At 36.5% G+C, this 19,541-nt stretch overlaps 1 protein-coding gene across 21 annotated transcripts in view; it reads right to left on the minus strand.

Moving 5' to 3' along the window:
- Positions 1 to 19,541, minus strand: part of MYO9A (myosin IXA) — a 226,744-nt gene that overhangs the window by 42,667 nt on the left and 164,536 nt on the right. For all 21 annotated transcript variants that reach the window (XM_021100912.1, XM_021100896.1, XM_021100965.1 and 18 more), the window contains 6 exons: positions 17,927 to 18,039; positions 14,385 to 14,527; positions 12,380 to 12,603; positions 11,472 to 11,588; positions 9,467 to 9,655; positions 7,598 to 7,645 (listed from right to left, as the gene is read on the minus strand). In XM_021100912.1, coding sequence (XP_020956571.1) covers positions 7,598 to 7,645; positions 9,467 to 9,655; positions 11,472 to 11,588; positions 12,380 to 12,603; positions 14,385 to 14,527; positions 17,927 to 18,039 — 834 coding nt within the window. The remainder of the gene's footprint in view (positions 1 to 7,597; positions 7,646 to 9,466; positions 9,656 to 11,471; positions 11,589 to 12,379; positions 12,604 to 14,384; positions 14,528 to 17,926; positions 18,040 to 19,541) is intronic.

Below are 19,541 nucleotides of genomic sequence, written 5' to 3' on the forward strand. Positions count from 1 at the left end.
GTAAAAAGCAATATATGAAAAATTTTTAAAGCCTCTTAAAAGACACAGAAATAGACTTGAATAGATGAAAAGATTAAATTATTACACATAATAAAAGCTCAGTAATTAAAGTAGTGGAATTGGCTCATGAATATTCAGATCAACTAATGGAACAGGATAAAAAGATACAAGCATAAAGGGAAATTTAGATATAAAAAGAGTGTCATCTCAAAGCAGATAGGTAAAGACAGCCTTAAAATATGTGGTGGGAAAGTTTTATAAACTTACAGTTATAAAATAAATAAGTCATGGTGAGATAATCTATATCATGGTAACTAAGGTAAATAACACGGTATGCATATTTGAAAATTGCTAAGAGAGAATCTTAAAAGTTCACATCACAAGAAAAAAATTCATAACTATGTAAGGTGACATGTTAACTAGACTTAGGGTGATCATTTCATAATATATACAAATATTGAATCATTATGATGTACACCTGAAAGTAGTATAACATTATATGTCAATTATTACCCGGATTTTTAACAATAAATTCATACATACATACATACATGGTAGGAGAGTATTAGTATCATTTATGTCTTAAATTAATCAAATAACCAACTAATTAAATGAAAAATATTTAACTCACAGTTCATCCATCCCACAGTTTTATAATATATCCTTGCTCTGTGATGTCTCAAATATTCCCAGATTTTATCATTTTATCATACAGACATCCTTCTATTTAATGAAACTAAATCACAGACATACACATTTCTCTACTGGAACTCTAAGATTAAGTTAGTTTCATTTACAAATTACTTTATTCTGAATGGATCAAAATGTGCAAAAAAAGAATACAATGAAAAATAAGACTTTCTCTTACCTCTGGACTCCAATCTCCAAATGTTTAGTTCCTCTTTTTATTTTATTGTCTTTTTTTTTTAGGGCTGCACCCGTGGTATATGGAGGTTCTCAGGCTAGGGGTCTAATAGCCTACACCACACCAGATATGAGCCGCATCTGCAACCTACACTGCAGCTCACAGCAATGCCAGATCCTTAACCCACTGAGCAAGGATAGGGATTGAACCTGCATCTTCATGGATATTAGTCAGATTCATTTCCGCTGAGCCATAACAGGAACTCTTAATTCCTCTTTTAGAAATAATCACTGATACCTATTTCCTGTGTATACTTTCAGATATTTTTTGTGTGTGGGTATGACTATAGACATAAATGTATTTTGCTTTTCAAAAAATATACAAATAGTTGCTTTCTATGTAGCATTTGGCTTCTTGCTCTTTTTAATTAACAAAACATCTTGGAGAATGGCTTCTTTTACTTTAGTGCCAAGGAGTATTTTATTATATAGCTGTATGTAATTTTTTTTTTTTGTCTTTTTGCCATTTCTTGGGCCGCTCTCACAGCATATGGAGGTTCCCAGGCTAGGGGTCGAATAGGAGCTGTAACTGCCGGTCTACGCCAGAGCCACAGCAATGCAGGATCTGAGCCGTGTCTGCAACCTACACCACAGCTCACGGCAACACCGGATCCTTAACCCACTGAGCAAGGGCAGAGACCAAACCCGCAATCTCTTGGTTCCTAGTTGGATTCGTTAACCACTGCGTCATGACGGGAACTCCCGAGAGCTGTATCTAATTTATTTAACCATCTCCTTAGAGACTTAGAACTGTTCAGTTTGTTTATTACAAATTCTTCTTCAATAAAGAGCCTGTACATGACAATGCGAACCAATAGATATATCCATTGGATAAATTTCTAGATGCAGAATCGCTAGGTCAAAGTTTTTCATTTTTGTATTAATTTTTTTTTTCATTTTTTTAGGGCCGCACCTGCAACATATGGAAGTTTCCAGGCTAGGGGTTGAATCAGAGCTACAACTGCTGGCCTACACCAATAGCCAGAGCAACTCAGGATCTGAGCCATGTTTTCTACCTACACCACGCTCATGGCAACGTCGGATTCCCAGCCCACTGAGAGGGCAGGGATGGAACCTGCATCCTCATGGATACTAATCGGATTCGTTTCTACTGTGCCACTATGGGAACCCCTGTTTTTAATATTTTTAAGCCTTTCAGTAAATCATTACTAAAGTACCTTCTCCTAGAAGGTTATGCAAATAACTCCCTTATTTGCAGTACTGAAAGGAATCTATATATTTATATGTCTTTCCAAACTAGGTAACTAATTTATTTTGAGTTTTGCTCATGGATGGACAAAGTAGAGAAAATCCCTATTCATTTAAATTTGAATACTAACAAGTATAAACATTTATTCATGTATTTTTTTAAAAAATTAAAATATGGTTGATTTACAATATTTCTTCAATTTCTGTTGTTCAGCAAAGTGACCCAATCACACAAAGTTCCCTGTGCTGTACACTAGGACCCCACTGCCCATCCATTCCAAACATTACAGTTTGCATCCAAAAACCCTGATCTGCCTGTCCATCTACTCCCTCCCACCACCGCCCTAGGAGCCACAGGTCTGCTCTCCCTGGCTGTGATCTGTCTATGTTTTATAGATAGGATCATCTGTGGCATATTTCAGATCCCACAAATAAGTGATATCATCTGTCTATTTCTTTCTGGCTTACTTCACTTAGAATGCGAATCTCTAGTTCCATCCATGTTGCTGCAAATGGCATTATCTAAATTAGTTTATTTTATGGCTGAGTAGTATCCCACTGTATATATGTACCACATCTTCTTAATCCATTCATCTGCTGATGGACATTTAGGTTGTTTTCATGTACTGGCTATTGTGAATACTGCTGCGATGAACATAGGGGTGCATGTGTCTTTTTCAAAGAAAGTTTTGTCTGGATATCTGCCCAGGAGTGGGATTGCTGTATCATATGGTAGTTCTACATTCAGTTTTCTGAGGAATCTCTATACTGTTCTCCATAGTAGTTGTACCAATTTATATTCCCAGCAACAGTGAAGGAGGGTACCCTTTTCTCCACGCCCTCACCTGCAATTGTTTTTGTTGACTTGTTAATGATGGCCATTCTGTTTGGTGTGAGGAGGTCCCTCATTATAGTTTTTTGATTTGCGTTTCTCTAATAATTTTTTTTTTTTGTCTTTTTTTTTGTTGTTGTTGTTGTTGTTGCTATTTCTTGGGCCGCTCCCGCGGCATATGGAGGTTCCCATGCTAGGGGTCCAATCGGAGCTGTAGCCACCGGCCTACGCCAGAGCCACAGCAACGCGGGATCCAAGCCGCGTCTGCAACCTACACCACAGCTCATGGCAACACCGGATCGTTAACCCACTGAGCAAGGGCAGGGACCGAACCCGCAACCTCATGGTTCCTAGTCGGATTCGTTAACCACTGCGCCATGACGGGAACTCCGCGTTTCTCTAATAATTAATGATATTGAATATTTCTTCGTGTGCCTGTTGGCCATCCATATGTCTTCTCCGGAGAACTGTCTATTTAGGTCTGCTGCCCATTTTCAATGGGACTGTTTTTTCCTGTTGTTGAGCTGTTTGTACAATTTGGAGATGAGGCTCTTGTCTTTTGCAAAGATTTTCTCCCATTCCTTAGGTTGTCTTTTTGTTTTTTTAATGGTTTCCTTTGCTGTGCAAAACCTTTTGAGTTTAATTAGGTCCAATTGGTTTATTTATGTCTTTATTGTCTTTAGTCTAGGAGGTTGATCAAACAAGACGTTGCTATGATTTATGTCAAAGAGTGTTCTGCCTATATTTTCCTCTTGGAGTTTTATACTATCTGGCCTAATATTTAGGTCTTTAATCCATTTTGAGTTTATTTTTGTGTATGGTGTTAGACAGTGTTTCATTTTCATTCTTTTACATGTAGCTTTCCAGTTTTCCCAGCACCATTTTTGAAAAGACTATCTTTCTTCCACTGCATGTTCTTGCCTCCTTTGTCATAGACTAGTTGACCATAGGTGCTTGGTATTTGTCTATTTCTTAACATTACTTTCTATGACCTGTACCTTTCACAATCCCTGAATTATAATAGCTATTGGAATTAATTAATTGTCTTTTTTTAACATCATGTTTTGTTCATTTTTATTTTGAGGTATTATTCTTTCCCATATAGACATGAAAAAGACTACTCTTATACAGCTTAAAATACATAAAAGATCTAAATACCACTTTCCCTACCCTGTCCTTCATACACAATTTCAAAAATCCTCAGGAGTTCCCGTCGTGGCGCAGTGGTTAACGAATCCGACTAGGAACCATGAGGTTGCGGGTTCGGTCCCTGCCCTTGCTCAGTGGGTTAATGATCCGGTGTTGCCGTGAGCTGTGGTGTAGGTTGCAGACGCGGCTCGGATCCCGCGTTGCTGTGGCTCTGGTGTAGGCCAGTGGCTGCAGCTCCGATTGGACCCCTGGCCTGGGAACCTCCATATGCCGCGGGAGCGGCCCAAGAAATAGCTAAAAAAGACAAAAAAAAAAAAAAAAATCCTCAGTGGTAGATGGCATTGCTCCTATTTTATATACTCTTATTTTATATAATATGTACTCCTATTATGTACATGAGGGCATTGGGACTCAGGGTTTAAATTGTCTAAGGTATCTCAATAGGGAAATCGTCCACTGGTGAACAAAAGTAAGCCAAGCTAAGGGCTTAGATATACTAATTTCAGGATTCTGTGCCTATGAAAAGAAAGAAACTTTTAAATAGGTAAATCATGCTAAAACAGAGTCAGATCAAGTTTCTAATATACATAGTGGAAAACCGACAAAGCAATGATCTAAAAAAAACCCTCAGAATTTGGGTTACAAGTGACAAGGGATGATTTACAATCCTGATTTATTAATAAGGTTAACAGTAAATAATCTAGAATTAGAATTTGCCATTTTCAGGGGTGAATCCAGGTTTTTTTTAACATTTTCAGGGGAAAGTAAGGAAGTGAGAAGGAGGAGGGGAAACAGGTGGGGTAGAAGGAAGAGGAAGTGGTGGCAGCAAATCCAGGTGAAGCAGAGGGAATCGGGGAAAATGGGAGGAAATGAAGCTTAGAGAGGTCAAGATCATGTCTAGTCTTACAGGCATGGTAAGACCTCTGGGTTTTATTCCAAGTAACGTGAGTCCTGAGTATAGGAGGAACATGTCCCTGACTTTTGTTTCTAAACAGTCACTATGGCTATTATACAGAATATTTATCTCAAGGGAGAAGAGTATAAGAAGGCAAACCAATTAATAGACTATACATAGTATTCTAGATGATCGTAATAGCAGTGGACAGCATGAAATGGTCAAATATTAGATATATTTTGGAACTAGAGTGTTGATCAGACTTCTACATACTTTTCCAGCCACTCTCATATAAGCATGCAATACTTGAGCCAAGTGAAGCTATCAGCTCAATATGCCAGGTTTTCTACACAGGTATCTTTGGATAGACTCTTTCTTTTCAGCTAGAGATACTGCCTGTCTAAATTACTACTCAATTGTTAAGAATTAGCAAAACGTCTTTTCTTCTATAAAGTATTCCTTCCTTCTCTCTTTTATTTCAACAGCACTTTATTTCTACTATAGTATTTATCATATTTGAAAGCAGTAATTTTTTATTATATTATTATTATTTTTTATACTTTCTTGTCTTTTTTTTTTTTTTTTTTTTTGCTTTCTTGGGCCGCTGCTGCAGCATATGGAGGTTCCCAGAATAGAGGTCGAATCGGAGCTGTAGCCACTGGCCTACACCAAAGCCACAGCAACTCTGGATCCGAGCCGCATCTGCAACCTACACCACAGCTCAAGGCAACACCGGGATCATTAACCCACTGAGCAAGGGCAGGGACTGAACCCGAAACCTCATGGTTCCTAGTCGGATTCGTTAACCACTGCGCCACGATGGGAACTCCTGAATGTAGTAATTTTCTAAATGTCTGCCTCCACTAGCAGATTACGACCTCAACTAAGGCTTAACTCATTCTTGTAACTGTAACAATTATGGTAAAGTATGCAACAGAGATACATAATACAAAAGATAAGAACATGAACAATGGTAAAAATATGCTAAAATGCCTTTGGGAATATCTTCTGAATTACAGTACTTATATTTGTAAAATCCTCATATCCTTTAGAAGGAAGGGAGAATTTCTTAACTCCTTTTCCATCTCCACTTCTGAAAAGGAATCATATTTCTACCTTTCATGAGTAAACATTTTCAGTTTTCTACCATTTTAGGAATCCACCATTAATAACAAGTCAAAGAATTCAAGACACATTTGTCATTATAAATTTTTGTAAAGACATAAATGATTACCTCCTAGACATAAACTTACTCCTTAAAATATACCCACATAAACACTGTATACCTCAGACTGCTGGTCTAAAAATTACTTTTTATAACATAAAAAAGAAACAAATTATGGAGTTCCCATCATGGCTCAGTGGAAACGAATCTGACTAGCATCCAAGAGGATGCAGGTTTGATCCCTGGCCTTGCTCAGTGTGTTAAGAATTTGGCATTGAAGGACATGGAAACAACCCAAATGTCCATCAACAAATGATTGGATTAGGAAGATGTGGTATATATACACAATGGAATACTACTCAGCCATAAAAAAGAATGCCATAATTCCATTTGCAGCAACATGGATGGAACTAGAGACTCTCATACTGAGTGAAATGAGTCAGAAAGACAAAGACAAATACCATATGATATCACTTATAACTGGAATCTAATATACAGCACAAATGAATATCTTCACAGAAAAGAAAATCATGGACTTGGAGAACAGACTTGTGGCTGCCTGATGGGAGAGGGAGGGAGTGGGAGGGATCAGGAGCTTGGGGTTATCAGATAAAACTTAGCCTGCAGTCCCACTCTTGGGCATCTATCCGGACAAAGCTCTACTTAAAAGAGACACATGCACCCGCATGTTCATTGCAGCACTATTCACAATAGCCAGGACGTGGAAACAACCCAAATGTCCATCGACAGATGACTGGATTCGGAAGAGGTGGTCTATATACACAATGGAATACTACTCAGCCATAAAAAAGAATGCCATAATGCCATTTGCAGCAACATGGATGGAACTAGAGAATCTCATACTGAGTGAAATGAGCCAGAAAGACAAAGACAAATACCATATAATATCAGTTATAACTGGAATCTGATATCCAGCACAAATGAACATCTCCTCAGAAAAGAAAATCATGGACTTGGAGAAGAGACTTGTGGTTGCCTGATGGGAGGGGGAGGGAGTGGGAGGGATCAGGAGCTTGGGCTTATCAGACACAACTTAGAATAGATTTACAAGGAGATCCTGCTGAGTAGCATTGAGAACTATATCTAGATACTCATATTGCAATAGAACAAAGGGTGGGGGAAAAAAATGTATACATGTAAGAGTAACTTGATCCCCATGCTGTACAGCAGGAAAAAATAAATTAAAAAAAAAAAAGAAAAAGAATCTGGCATTGACATAAACTGTGGTGTAGGTCACACAGATGGCTTGGATCCTGCGTTGCTGTGGCTGTGGTGTAGGCTGGCGGCTACAGCTCTGATTTGATCTCTAGCCTGGGAACCTCCATATGCCGTGGGAGCAGCCCTAAGAAGACCAAAAATAAATAAATAAATAAAATTTTAAAAAAATCAGATTATAACTTACTAAGTCAGTTTCTTTCTTCCTTCTTTTCTTTCTCTCTGTTTTTGGCACCTAGTGGTAGAGAAATACAGAAACTGTGATGCAACAAAGACTACATATTTTCTTACTTCTTTGCAAAAGCTGAGACTTTTGCTCAACAGGTAATAAAATAAGCAGCTCTTTATTCTTCAAGAGGAAACGTGCAGTGCTAGTAAGCAAATGTGAGAAAAAAATTAAATTTAGTAAAATATAGTGCTCATAAAAGCAACAGAATGGAAGGATACTTTAGAAGCTATTGTCTTTTTAAACCTCAGTTCTGTCCAGAAGCCACACCATATTAATTTAAATGATTATTTCATTCTACTCGTTAATTATTTATTAATTTTAAAGACTGCACTTTCCATCCCATATTTTGGCTCCCTGTCCCAGAGCTAAGTAAACAAGGTATCATTTGGAACATGGAAAAGCTCCTTTGCATATGACATTTCCTGATAAATATGGTAGAGAACAATCTCAACCTTTTAAAATTATAAACAAAGGTAGTCTAAGCCTAGTAAGAATCTTCTTCGTTATAATATAAAGACCTTAACTTAGATGTAGAACAAAAGAATTTTCAAGGATTTATATCTATCTGATTACTTCAAAATCATTTAAGATGTTTTATAAATCTAGATACCAGAATAAATAAAAATAAATGGGACATAAACAATAAAAAGGATTAACAGTATTCCAGATACCCAATAATTAGATACCTAATTATTTCAGCTGGGGTACTGAAAGAAAATGCACTGACATCTTTCTCTAAGCCTACTATCTCTTCTGTAATAAGGATTTCACAGTATTTATTTAATAGGGCTGAAGCAAGAATAAATATCAAACACCTAGTATAATTCCTTGTACTCAATAAGTAGTACCAGGAAAGGTTTTTACTCTTATATAGAATTCCAGAAATATGCATTTTCCTAAAACCTAATTCAAAGAGAAATATAATTCGTGGGTCCTTATATAAAGGCCACTAGATGACACAATGAATCACATCTTTTTTTTTTTTTTTGTCTTTTTGCCATTTCTTTGGGCCGCTCCCACGGCATATGGAGGTTCCCAGGCTAGGGGTCGAATCGGAGCTGTAGCCACTGGCCTACGCCAGGGCCACAGCAACATAGGATCCGATCCGCGTCTGCAACCTACACCACAGCTCACGGCAACGCCGGATCGTTAACCCACTGAGCAAGGGCAGGGACCGAACCCGCAACCTCATGGTTCCTAGTCGGATTCGTTAACCACTGCGCCATGACGGGAACTCCTGAATCACATCTTTAACCACTGTTTTTTCAAAAGGAAATTCACGTACTGACGTCTTTCAAAGCTGAGGGTATAATCTTGAGGGCACAACATTATATTTTAACTCAGTGAAGACTGTATTAACTGCAGAAGGTTTAGAATACTGTCTCATGAACTTTTGAGACAGAATGGAGTTTGTTGGATCTAAAGTAGTGCTAGGTTGACATGTTCAGTGTAATGTTTTTCTCAAATACCAGATGTTCCAAAAAGACTATTTAAGAAGTCATGACTGGAAGAATTCATTACTGGGAGTTCCCTCCATGGCTCAGCAATTAACGAGCCAGACTAGGATCTATGTGGGTGTGGGTTCGAGCCCTGGCCTCACTCAGTGGGTTAAGGATCCAGCATTACAGTGAGCAGTGGATAACAGATGTAGCTCGTATCCTGCATTGCTGTGACTGTGGCGTAGACAGGTAGCAGCAGCTCTTATTCAACCTGTAGCCTGGGAACTTCCATATGCTGCGGGTGCGGCTCTAAAATGCAAACAAAGGAACAAAACAAAACAAAAAAGAATTCATAACTGAATCCTTACAGAAATCAAAATATATTTACCTTTGTGGGTATATAATCCAAAGTCTTGAATTCATTCATATATTCATCTAAAAACACTTTAAAAGTGTTGACCCAAACTCTGACTGGAGATTCACTCCAATCACGCTGTTCAAGCCTCATGGTCTTTTCCAAAATCTGTTCAAATAGTGCATAGAGGTCTTTATACCGTATGCTTTTCCCATCATCTATCTAAAGAGCAATAAGAGAAAAAATGTAAGGTTTCATGAAGAAATTTTTTAAATATAGAAAAACTCAATATTCGACTTTTGTTAGGTAGTATTTTGAATAAAAATTAGAACCCTGATATACATTCTAATAGGCATGCCCTTGAGGTTATATGGTACTTGTAAACTCTCACTCCACTATGGAATGTCTGCGGAATAAAACCTGCTAAATTTTAGTAAAATAACTAACAGTTCAAACAATGTGATAATGGGATAAAGTCCTGGGAATTTCTCCCACAAGTCTGGCTTTTTATAAGTAAATTTAGCTATAAAGATTATTTGCATCCCTGCTAATTACCTATCTCCCCAGAAATGAATCTCATTTAGATAGTTCCACTCTTAAAGTGAAAGAGTGAATACTTGAATTTTTGCTTAGTGAAACATTAGGTAACCTTTACTTTGATTCATTTTTCCAAAGAGTGACATGCCTAAAATAACACCATATTACTTGCAGAGGAATCTATATGGAATTCCTTTTAATGCATTTAAATGAGGTCTGCAGTCTTCATGGGAAAGGAAAAAAACAGCAATTAAGTGACCAAAACATGTCATATACATTTAGAATTTATTTCTCTTTCACCTCCTCAGAATTAGAAGTTGAACCTCTTTGATTCAGAGTTAAAAAACCACTATAAGCTCTACTTTATAATATTGGCTCTTCCTATATGATTCAAAGTGTACTGGTCCCTAGTTTAGAAAATATAGGTATGAAGCAGAGAAAGAAAAAGAAGAGCATGGTAAGTAGTTGGCAGGATTAGAAAAATATGGCCAACACTGTCCCTACTCAATCCTAGTCATCTGCCGTAGCCTGATTACTACTTTATTATGGTCTTAAAATTACTGCTCTCAGATTTTTATGGTTCTTATTTTTTAAAGGCAAAATGACCTTATATGGACTAGAAGATAAACAGGAAAGTTCTCCTGATTTCTCTTTTCACATTAAATTATAGGCTGAACAAAGAAAAACCAATTAAATACAAATTTTTTATAGAATAAATAACACAATTCAGAGATATTAATAAAGATCCTACAGGTCAAAAGCATTAAGTATTACATACTTTAGCACCAATAATAAATTTTCTAAAACATGGCCAAAATCACATGAAGGTATAAGGTAAATTTGAAGATTATATAAATCCATATATAGAAATCAGTGAACATAATCTTCTATAATTCCATTGAATTAAAAAGTATAATTCCGGGAGTTCCCGTTGTGGTGCAGCAGTTAAAGAATCTGACTAGGAACCATGAGTTTGCGGGTTCTATCCCTGGCCTTGCTCAGTGGGTTAAGGATCCAGAATTGCCATGAGCTGTGGTGTAGGTTGCAGACTCAGCTCGGATCCCACGTTGCTGTGGCGGTGGTGTAGGCCGGCAGCTACAGCTCCAATTCGACCCCTAGCCTGGGAACCTCCATATGCCCGGGGAGCAGCCTTAGAAAAGACAAAAATAAAAAAAGTATAATTCCAACACAAATGAGAATTAGAAGCTGGAGCCAGAGATAAAAAGGATTATGAGAAGTCAAAATAGTAGAGTGCGAAAAGAATCATACCTAGAATATCTGAATTCACTATCTTAAGAATATAAGGGGGAAGAAAAACTGCTCAAGGAAATTCAAGGACAGTATTAATCTGAGGTCAGTCAGCTTTTCCCTATCCCTAAAACAAAAACAAGGAACTGAAGAGATCTCTTGTTGAACATGACCTCTGTATTATTTTTCTATGGCATTGCCAAATTTTTCATGTGTTGAACTACTGATTATCTCCTGACACAGTCCCACTTACCGCCAATGCAGATGAATAAAAGCTGAAGATATTCTGCCGAAATTCTTTCAGAGCTTTTTTAAATACAACATCCACCAGTGTGTCTTTCTTGCTGTCTTCATTATCTAGGTCATTCATCTGAGGACCACAGAAAGAGTTTTTGTACACAGTCAACTAACTGAAAACAAGTGAATGCCACAGTGGAAATATACTATTTCTTCTTAATTTTATTTTTTTTTTTGTCTTTTTGCCTTTTCTATGGCCATTCCCAGGCCAGGGGTCGAATGAGAGCTTTTGCTGCTGGCCTACACCAGAGCCAGAGCAACGCGGGATCCAAGCCGCGTCTGCAACCTACACCACAGCTCGAAGCAACGCTGGATCCTTAACCCACTGAGCAAGGCCAGGGACCGAACCCGCAACCTCATGGTTCCTAGTTGGATCCGTCAACCACTGCACCACAATGGGAACTCCACTATTTCTTTAATAATGACTGTCCAAAAAAGGGCAAACTGTTATGGGACCCAGGTGAAAGCATGACTAAATAGCCAAAGTTTTATTACTATTGGATGATTTCTAAGGCTCCTTCTCACACTGTATAATTCCGCAATTGTGTTACCAGAAAAACAACTCAAAGCATGCAATGACAAGCCTCACCTTCATATACATATATATACAGAATACAAGATGACAGCTTTTTTTTTACTGTAATAAAACTAAAGTCTACAGTAAAGCCTAAAACTTTAAATCCTGTTAACCCAGTCTGATTCATGTATATCCAATTATTGCAACTTTTTGGTAAAGAACAGATCATCTAACTTGCTGAAGCACATGTAACCTTGATTTATTATTACATATTTTAGGGGGCATATCCTGATACATAAGTAGTCCACAGTTAAAGCTGCTCAGGAGCCTGAGCAGGCAAAATATACCTTTTTCAGAAGAAATTCATCCATGCTTTTTAAATCACTGGCACTTGCTATGATCTGGACAGAGTCATTTTGCCAGTGCACAGACTCCAAGGCCACACTGCTGATCTTCACACTTCGTTTGCGCCTTGCCTTTGGAGAAGGCTCTTTGTTCTCTTTGAACTCTTTCTGGCAACTTCCTGGCAATTCGGGACTCAAAGGAGGTGTTGGGTGATTCTGAGCTAATTCTATAATTCAAAGATAAAGTATACAAAATTTTTTTAGTAAAAATATTGAAATCTCCATATTCTTCTTTTTAAGTTTCTTTAGTAAGTCTCTGAAGGAAACAGGTAAATACCTGAAAAGCAACATAACATTAATGTTTGAGGTTAAGCAGGTAGCCAATAAATCCAGACTGAACATGTGCACAGAAAATATAGTTAAGAATTACCATTTTTCGGAGTTCCTGTCGTGGAGCAGCGGAAACGAACCCGACTAGGAACCATGAGGTTGAGGGTTTGATCCCTAGCCTCGCTCAATAGGTTAAGGATCCCGCGTTGCTGTGAGCTGTAGTGTAGGTCACAGGCACAGCTCGGATCCTGCATTGCTATGGCTGTGGGGTAGGCCATCAGCTGTAGCTCTGATTTGACCCCTAGGCTGGGACCCTCCATATGCCACAAGTGTGGCCCTAAAAAGACAAAAAAAAAAAAAAAAAAAAAAAAGTATTTAGTTTTTTTACAAACTAACCTTATTTTCCAAACTGAACTTGTAGTTTTCACTTAATATACTACTGGTTTTATCCCTAACAGTTTGCAAAGTTATATAAGCAAAGCCACAAGGCAGAAAAACAGGGTTCTAATTAAATTTCTACCATTTCCTCCTCTGACACACAGGTGCCTCCATCTGGCTGATCTGTTTCTACGTGAAGCTTGATGATTTTCCTCTCTTTATCTTATCTTTACCTTATCTTTTGTCCCTTTATTTTTATCTTATCTTAGATGTGACAAGTTTTGTTTACTTATTTTAACTGAGCCTGTTCTCTTTATTTAGAATAACTTCCTAGGATCTCTTTCTATTTTATTCAATACCAATATTTCAACCATCCACTGGTATTTTACCCACTCATTACCACATATCCATCTTTGATATATAGCCCTGTTGAAGACAGCTGGAAACTTTACATAGTAATTTAAAACTTTCATATAAATTTGAGCAAGGACCTAGGGAAAATGGGCTAATCTTCTAATACTGGGACTACTGGAATCCTTGGAGAGTTAGTAATTCTAGCATTTAGAAAGGCCATATCTCAACAGTTGAACTAGTTGGGTACTTTCTAATGTGCTATGAGTGATGCCCCGAAAGTTAAAATAACAGTTACCATTAAAAAGTCCCAGGCTCTGACACAGAGTAGGCACTTAATTTTAGCACAGTGGTTAATGTGGTCTCTGGAACTAGTCTGCCTGAATTCAGATCTCAGATCTGCCAATTACTATATATATATATATATATATATATATATATATATATATATATATATACATATAAAAGCTAATAACTTCTTTGTGCCTCAGTTTTCACATCTATAAATTGGGAATAATCATACCAACCTCAAAAAATTATGAGGACCAACTGAGTTAATACATACAATATACTTAGTATAGTGTGCCTTGTACATAGTAAGCACTCACATATTAGCTGATGTTATTAATTTTTACTAATAATATATGTTAAGTGAATGAATGATGGCTGAATTTTTACACTTCAGAAAACTGAGGCTAACTGAAGATTTATGATCATTCTTGAAGTTGTTGTTCCTTCACTGTTTTGTGTAACATTTCCTTGAAACTTCTATTATAGGTAAAATGTAATTTTATAATTCTTAGTTAAGGAAGGATTTAACAATCTTGGTTGCACCTCATTAGAATATCTAGCCAATAGGATTACCATTATGAATACTAGAGCAATAGCAAAACTTTCAGAAAGAGTAAACAAACTATGACAACAATCTCCACCCTTTGTCCATTTTTACCATCTGGAAACTGATGAGTTGGAATCACATCTGAGCCAGCAAAGAATTCCGAGACCTCTGAATGGGTGGCAGGTTTCACTCTGGTGGTCTTCTTCTCCCCTTGTTTGCCTTTGGCCCAAAATTTCATCTTAGCTCTCTGAGGTCTATTTACAAAAAAAAAAACAGAGGTAAAAATGGAAATCAGCATATCCTATTGACAATATCTGTACATCACTTAAAGTTATATAAACACCTTTCATGTGAATTAATTCATTTGACCTTCACAGTTAAGTTTAATATCAATTGTACATTTAAATTTCATCTGGAAGGTAAATGATAGTTTCCTCATCTTGAACAGAAATAATGAGACCCAGAGATATTAACATAAACCACCATTTATGTGAGTTGTTACCATGCTCCAGGCATAATTACTTATATAGAATTATCTTAATTAAGTGTAACAAGTTTACATTCAAACTGGTGGCTTAAACATCAGGTAACTTCTCAAGGTTACACAGCCAGTGAGTTGAGATTCATACTACTATGCTATATGCTATTCTTAGTGCTTATACACTTCCTCCCATTGTATAAATCAAGGAAATACCCTGAGATAATTACAGCTACCATTTATTGACCATGTGTCATGTATCCTAACCCCACACTAGGAGCCTTACTTATACGCTGATTTGTTTGTTCCTTCGTATGTTCATCCAATCCACCAAAAAAAAAAAGGTTTTTTTGAGCATCTTCTAGGAACTAGTCACTATGCCTTACATACGATGCCTACTTTTCACAACTACCATGATAAAACAGGTATTTTTATCCTAACTTTACACATGAGACACCTGAGGCTCAGAGGACTGATGGAGATGGAAGTTAAAATCAGGTCAATCTGGTTTTAAAGCCCATGTTCTTTTTTCCATGATTCCTATTTTTTTTAGCTTATTATTTATTAGCTTATCACTAAACTTATACATCTGTATATTATAGAGTTTTTCTATGAGGCTTACTACAAATGACAACATTCTCCTGCTATTCTCATTCCTTTTTTGCTACCTACAGCAACCCTTCTGAATTTATTTAACCAATTCTTTTAATATTTACCACACTCATACTGCTATCATACTTATACCAGATAATAATTAAGCATGTTCCACCATTTCAGTGTACACCCTCCACAAACACAGACATCCCCCCAAGAGAATCACAATTTTAGCGAGATCAGTACACAGTATTTTCTTTTAGTAGTACTCACTATTTATTTTACGATGTAAATGTTATTCACAATTGAGACATACAGTACCCTGAATAACCCATATTTTCTAGAGCTAATACGTTTTTTGTTTTATAAACACTTTGCTCATTTTTCAACATTCAATTCACCTCCAAGTGTGTCCCTATTTGTAAATATCTCCTTTTAATATTTCAAACATAGTAAGTACTCCATCAGTTTTTCATGTTCTGAAAGAAATCTTTCCTAGAGCTTTCTAACTTGCTCTAACCTTGCAGGCTTCCTCCCCAGTAGCTGCTTTACGACCATCATCTGAAAGGCTACTTTCACCATCATAATGGGGATTTCTTTTGTCTCTCTTGTTTTACAATGACATGTCTTTTGGTATGAGTCTATTTTCATCCATTATATTGGGCCGGCCCTTTTGATCTAGAAACTCAAATCCTCCAGTTCTCAGAAATTTATTTGAATTACTTTATTAATGATTTGCTCCCCTGCATTTATTTTATTCTATCTTTCCAGGGTTCCTATAAATGGATCACTAGATGTCCTGAACTGCTCCTCTAATTTTCTTATCTTTTCTTGTCTCTTCCTTCTGTCTTTTTGCTTAACTTTCTAAGAAATGTCCTCAACATTCTTTCTAACTCTTCAGACTTCTTTATGCTACCGTAGTTTCAATTTTCAAATGTTCTTTTTTATTATGAATGTTTCTCTTTAAAGCATTCTGTTTGGTTTCATGAATGCAGCTATATTTATTTATGTAGGAAGTCTGCTAATAGTTGTATTTGTCTGTCCTGAAGTTTTCTTTCCCCTGTATAGCTTATTTCTTCCAAGTTGTGTATTTTATCCATTAGTTTTAGTTCTTTCATTTAAGACGTCTGCTCAAATGTGTGGGGACCAAAAGCAGGGTATAAAAAAGCTGCATGGAAGTTCTGGTGTGCATTGGTGGGGCTTCCAAACTGTGGTCATCATGGTAGGGTCCCCTGATACCATTATCTTTAGATCTTTCCTTGAGGGTTGGATGAAAGTCCTAAAGACTGAATCACCTGCTTAGAGGCTATGTGAAATGTGGAATTTGCACACAGGAAAAAAGCTGGGAGAGCTTAACATTCGATATGTAAACGTTCATTAAATCCCCGTTCCAAATGTGTATCCCAATCTGCACTGCATTTACTCAAAGTACAGAAATCTTCCGTTATCCTTTCCAGAAAATAAATTTCCTGTTTTCTGCTAGGACTGGGAAAGGTCAGGCAACCAGATGTTTTTTTCTCAGCTTTACCTGGTTGGCTTAGGATTCAGCTCTCTCTCATCTATTAAGACATTTAAAATTTGTCTATTTACTTCTTGGATTTCACAATTTTATTATTATTGTCTGTTATTTTGTTTTTGTCATTTTTGTCCTATATAGGTGTTGTCATTTTAGGAAGATATGGAAATTAGCTATCTCCAGCTGAATGTTTCTTCTACTATGTTATATTTTGTTTCCCAAAATTTGACCTCCAGTATAATCTGCTCTAGATTTTGGGGTACCTTCCGTTATGCCTCTATAGTCATTGAGAAAGTGATGTTTAATAAAAGGCTTATGAACCAGATAGATTTCAATGTGACTTAAAGTGTTCAGTGAGAGCCCAACTTCCTAACATAACACAATTAAGGGACAAAGATGTTTTATTTTACTTTTTCTTTTTAGGGCCACACCTACAGCGTACGGAAGTTCCCAGGCTAGGGGTGGATTCAGAGCTGCAGCTGCCAGCCTACATCACAGCCACAGCAACATGGGATCTGAGCCACATATTCGACCTACATCACAGCTTTCAGCAAGACTGGATCCTTAACTAACTGAACGAGGCCAGGGATCAAACCCACATCCTCATGGATTCTTAACCTGCTAAACCACAATGGGAACTCCAGACAAAGATGTATTCTTGACCAATAAAAACTTCATACACTCTCATAAAGGGAACAGAATTATTTCCTGCGTCTTTTCCAGTTCCATTTGTATAGAAAAGAATCCAAGTCCAGAGCTGGAACATATTTTCAGTCTCATCTGGTCTCATCTTAAGTCCTATAATGATTTTAAGACTTTGGTCAAATCACACTGCTAAACATATAAAAAAAAAAAAAAAAGATAAAACTCATTATGAATCTAAACTATTTATGTGCCTGTCCCACAGAAGGTACTATTTGTTGAAAAATAGGTAAATTTCAAAACTTTCAAAATTGACAGCTGTTCTGTCAATTATGCTTTAAAAAAGATGCTCAGTATTTAACTATAGTTTATTAGTCAATAAAATCATATTACCCCTATTAACTTTCAGTGTATGCTTTATACCTTATATCTGAATCTGAAGACTTCTGTCTCACTGCCAACTTTGTAATCTCTCCTTGAGACATGGTCTTATGAAGCTTTGCTTCTTCATCAACTGAAGAAAATCGCTGTGATGTCTGTAATAATTACATATGTGAAAGACTTTAAGACCAAGTAACTAACTATATCATAACACTGTAATTAAAACTCAGGTTACAGAATTATTTGAGAATTATACCTATTAAAAATATACAAAAATACATTCATATTATTCAGAGATTAACTGAAATACATACTAAAAATTCTATTAACTTCATAATCTGAAGTAAAGAGAACCTGGGTCAGTAAAAATGCTAATAAACAGGAATTACCAGCTCATGTTTTCTGACAATTTAATAAAAGAGTATCAAATGGGAGAAAGAGAAAAAAAGAATATCAAGTGGAAAAGAAAAAAATATCAAAAACATCTAAAGATATAGAAAAATGATCCAGGACCTGTCAAATCTAGAATACTAAGTATAGTCTTTCATACCTTCTTTTATTTGCCCCTAAAAAGAAGATGATCATTTTTATGGCTTAATTTGCTGTTACAGATTCTTATATATAGTCAAAGGATTTAAAAGAGCTAGAACACAAGAAGATACGAAAAACCAAAGAATAAAGGTCATTATTCCCACTAATAGTCTAAATTATGAACAACTTATATGCCTATCAAATTGGGACCTGAATTTTAGTTGATAATTCTTGTTCCATTTGTTTACAATGTGCCCCTTTAATGACAATACTATTTGGAGGACACTATACTATTTTACCTATTCAAGTCATTGCCTAATATTTCATTTGCCTACAGTTATAATCTTTTTTTTTCAGCCTATTTTGTCTGCATGACTATGGCCTTATCAATAGAAATAGTAAATATCATGAGTCGTTAAAATTTAAAGAACAGACTTCTGCTTCTGGCCAAGATGGAATAACAAGGATCTGTTTTATCTTCTTGCCTGAAACAACCAAAAACAAATATAAAATAAACAAAAGCCCAGACAAAATAATATGAAAGAACAGTTATCAAGATAATGAATAGGAGTTCCCATTGTGGCTCAATGGAAATGTGTGTGACTAGCATCCATGAGGACACAGGTTCGATCCTTGGCCTCGCTCAGTGGGTTAAGGATCTGGTGTTGCCATGAGCTGTGGTGTAGGTTGTAGGCACGGCTCTGATCTCATGTTTCTATGGCTGCGGCATAGGCCAGCAGTTGTAGCTTCAATTTGACCCCTAGCCTGGGAACTTCCATATGCCGCAGGTGGGGCCCTCAAAAGACAAACAAACAAACAAACAAGATAATGAATAAAAATCAGAAAGAAATGAGACTTGAATGAACTCAGGAAAGATATAAAAAAAGAGAAATGAAGACTAACTTACAAGTCATTCTTATAACTGAGGTAGAAAAAGCACATGTAGAAAATTTAAAGGGGACAAAGGCAAGAAGATAATAAAAAATATAAAGTGATAATAAATCATTAAAAAGAGTCAGAGAGAAGATAGGTAAAATGAAATACAGGAAAAGAAGAAAAAAACTTGTTTGTAATTGCAGTCTCTAAATAAGAGAAATAAAACAATTGAACACAGTATTTAAAACTA

The sequence above is a fragment of the Sus scrofa genome, chromosome 1, assembly GCF_000003025.6.
Source record: "Sus scrofa isolate TJ Tabasco breed Duroc chromosome 1, Sscrofa11.1, whole genome shotgun sequence".
Classification (NCBI taxonomy): domain Eukaryota; kingdom Metazoa; phylum Chordata; class Mammalia; order Artiodactyla; family Suidae; genus Sus; species Sus scrofa.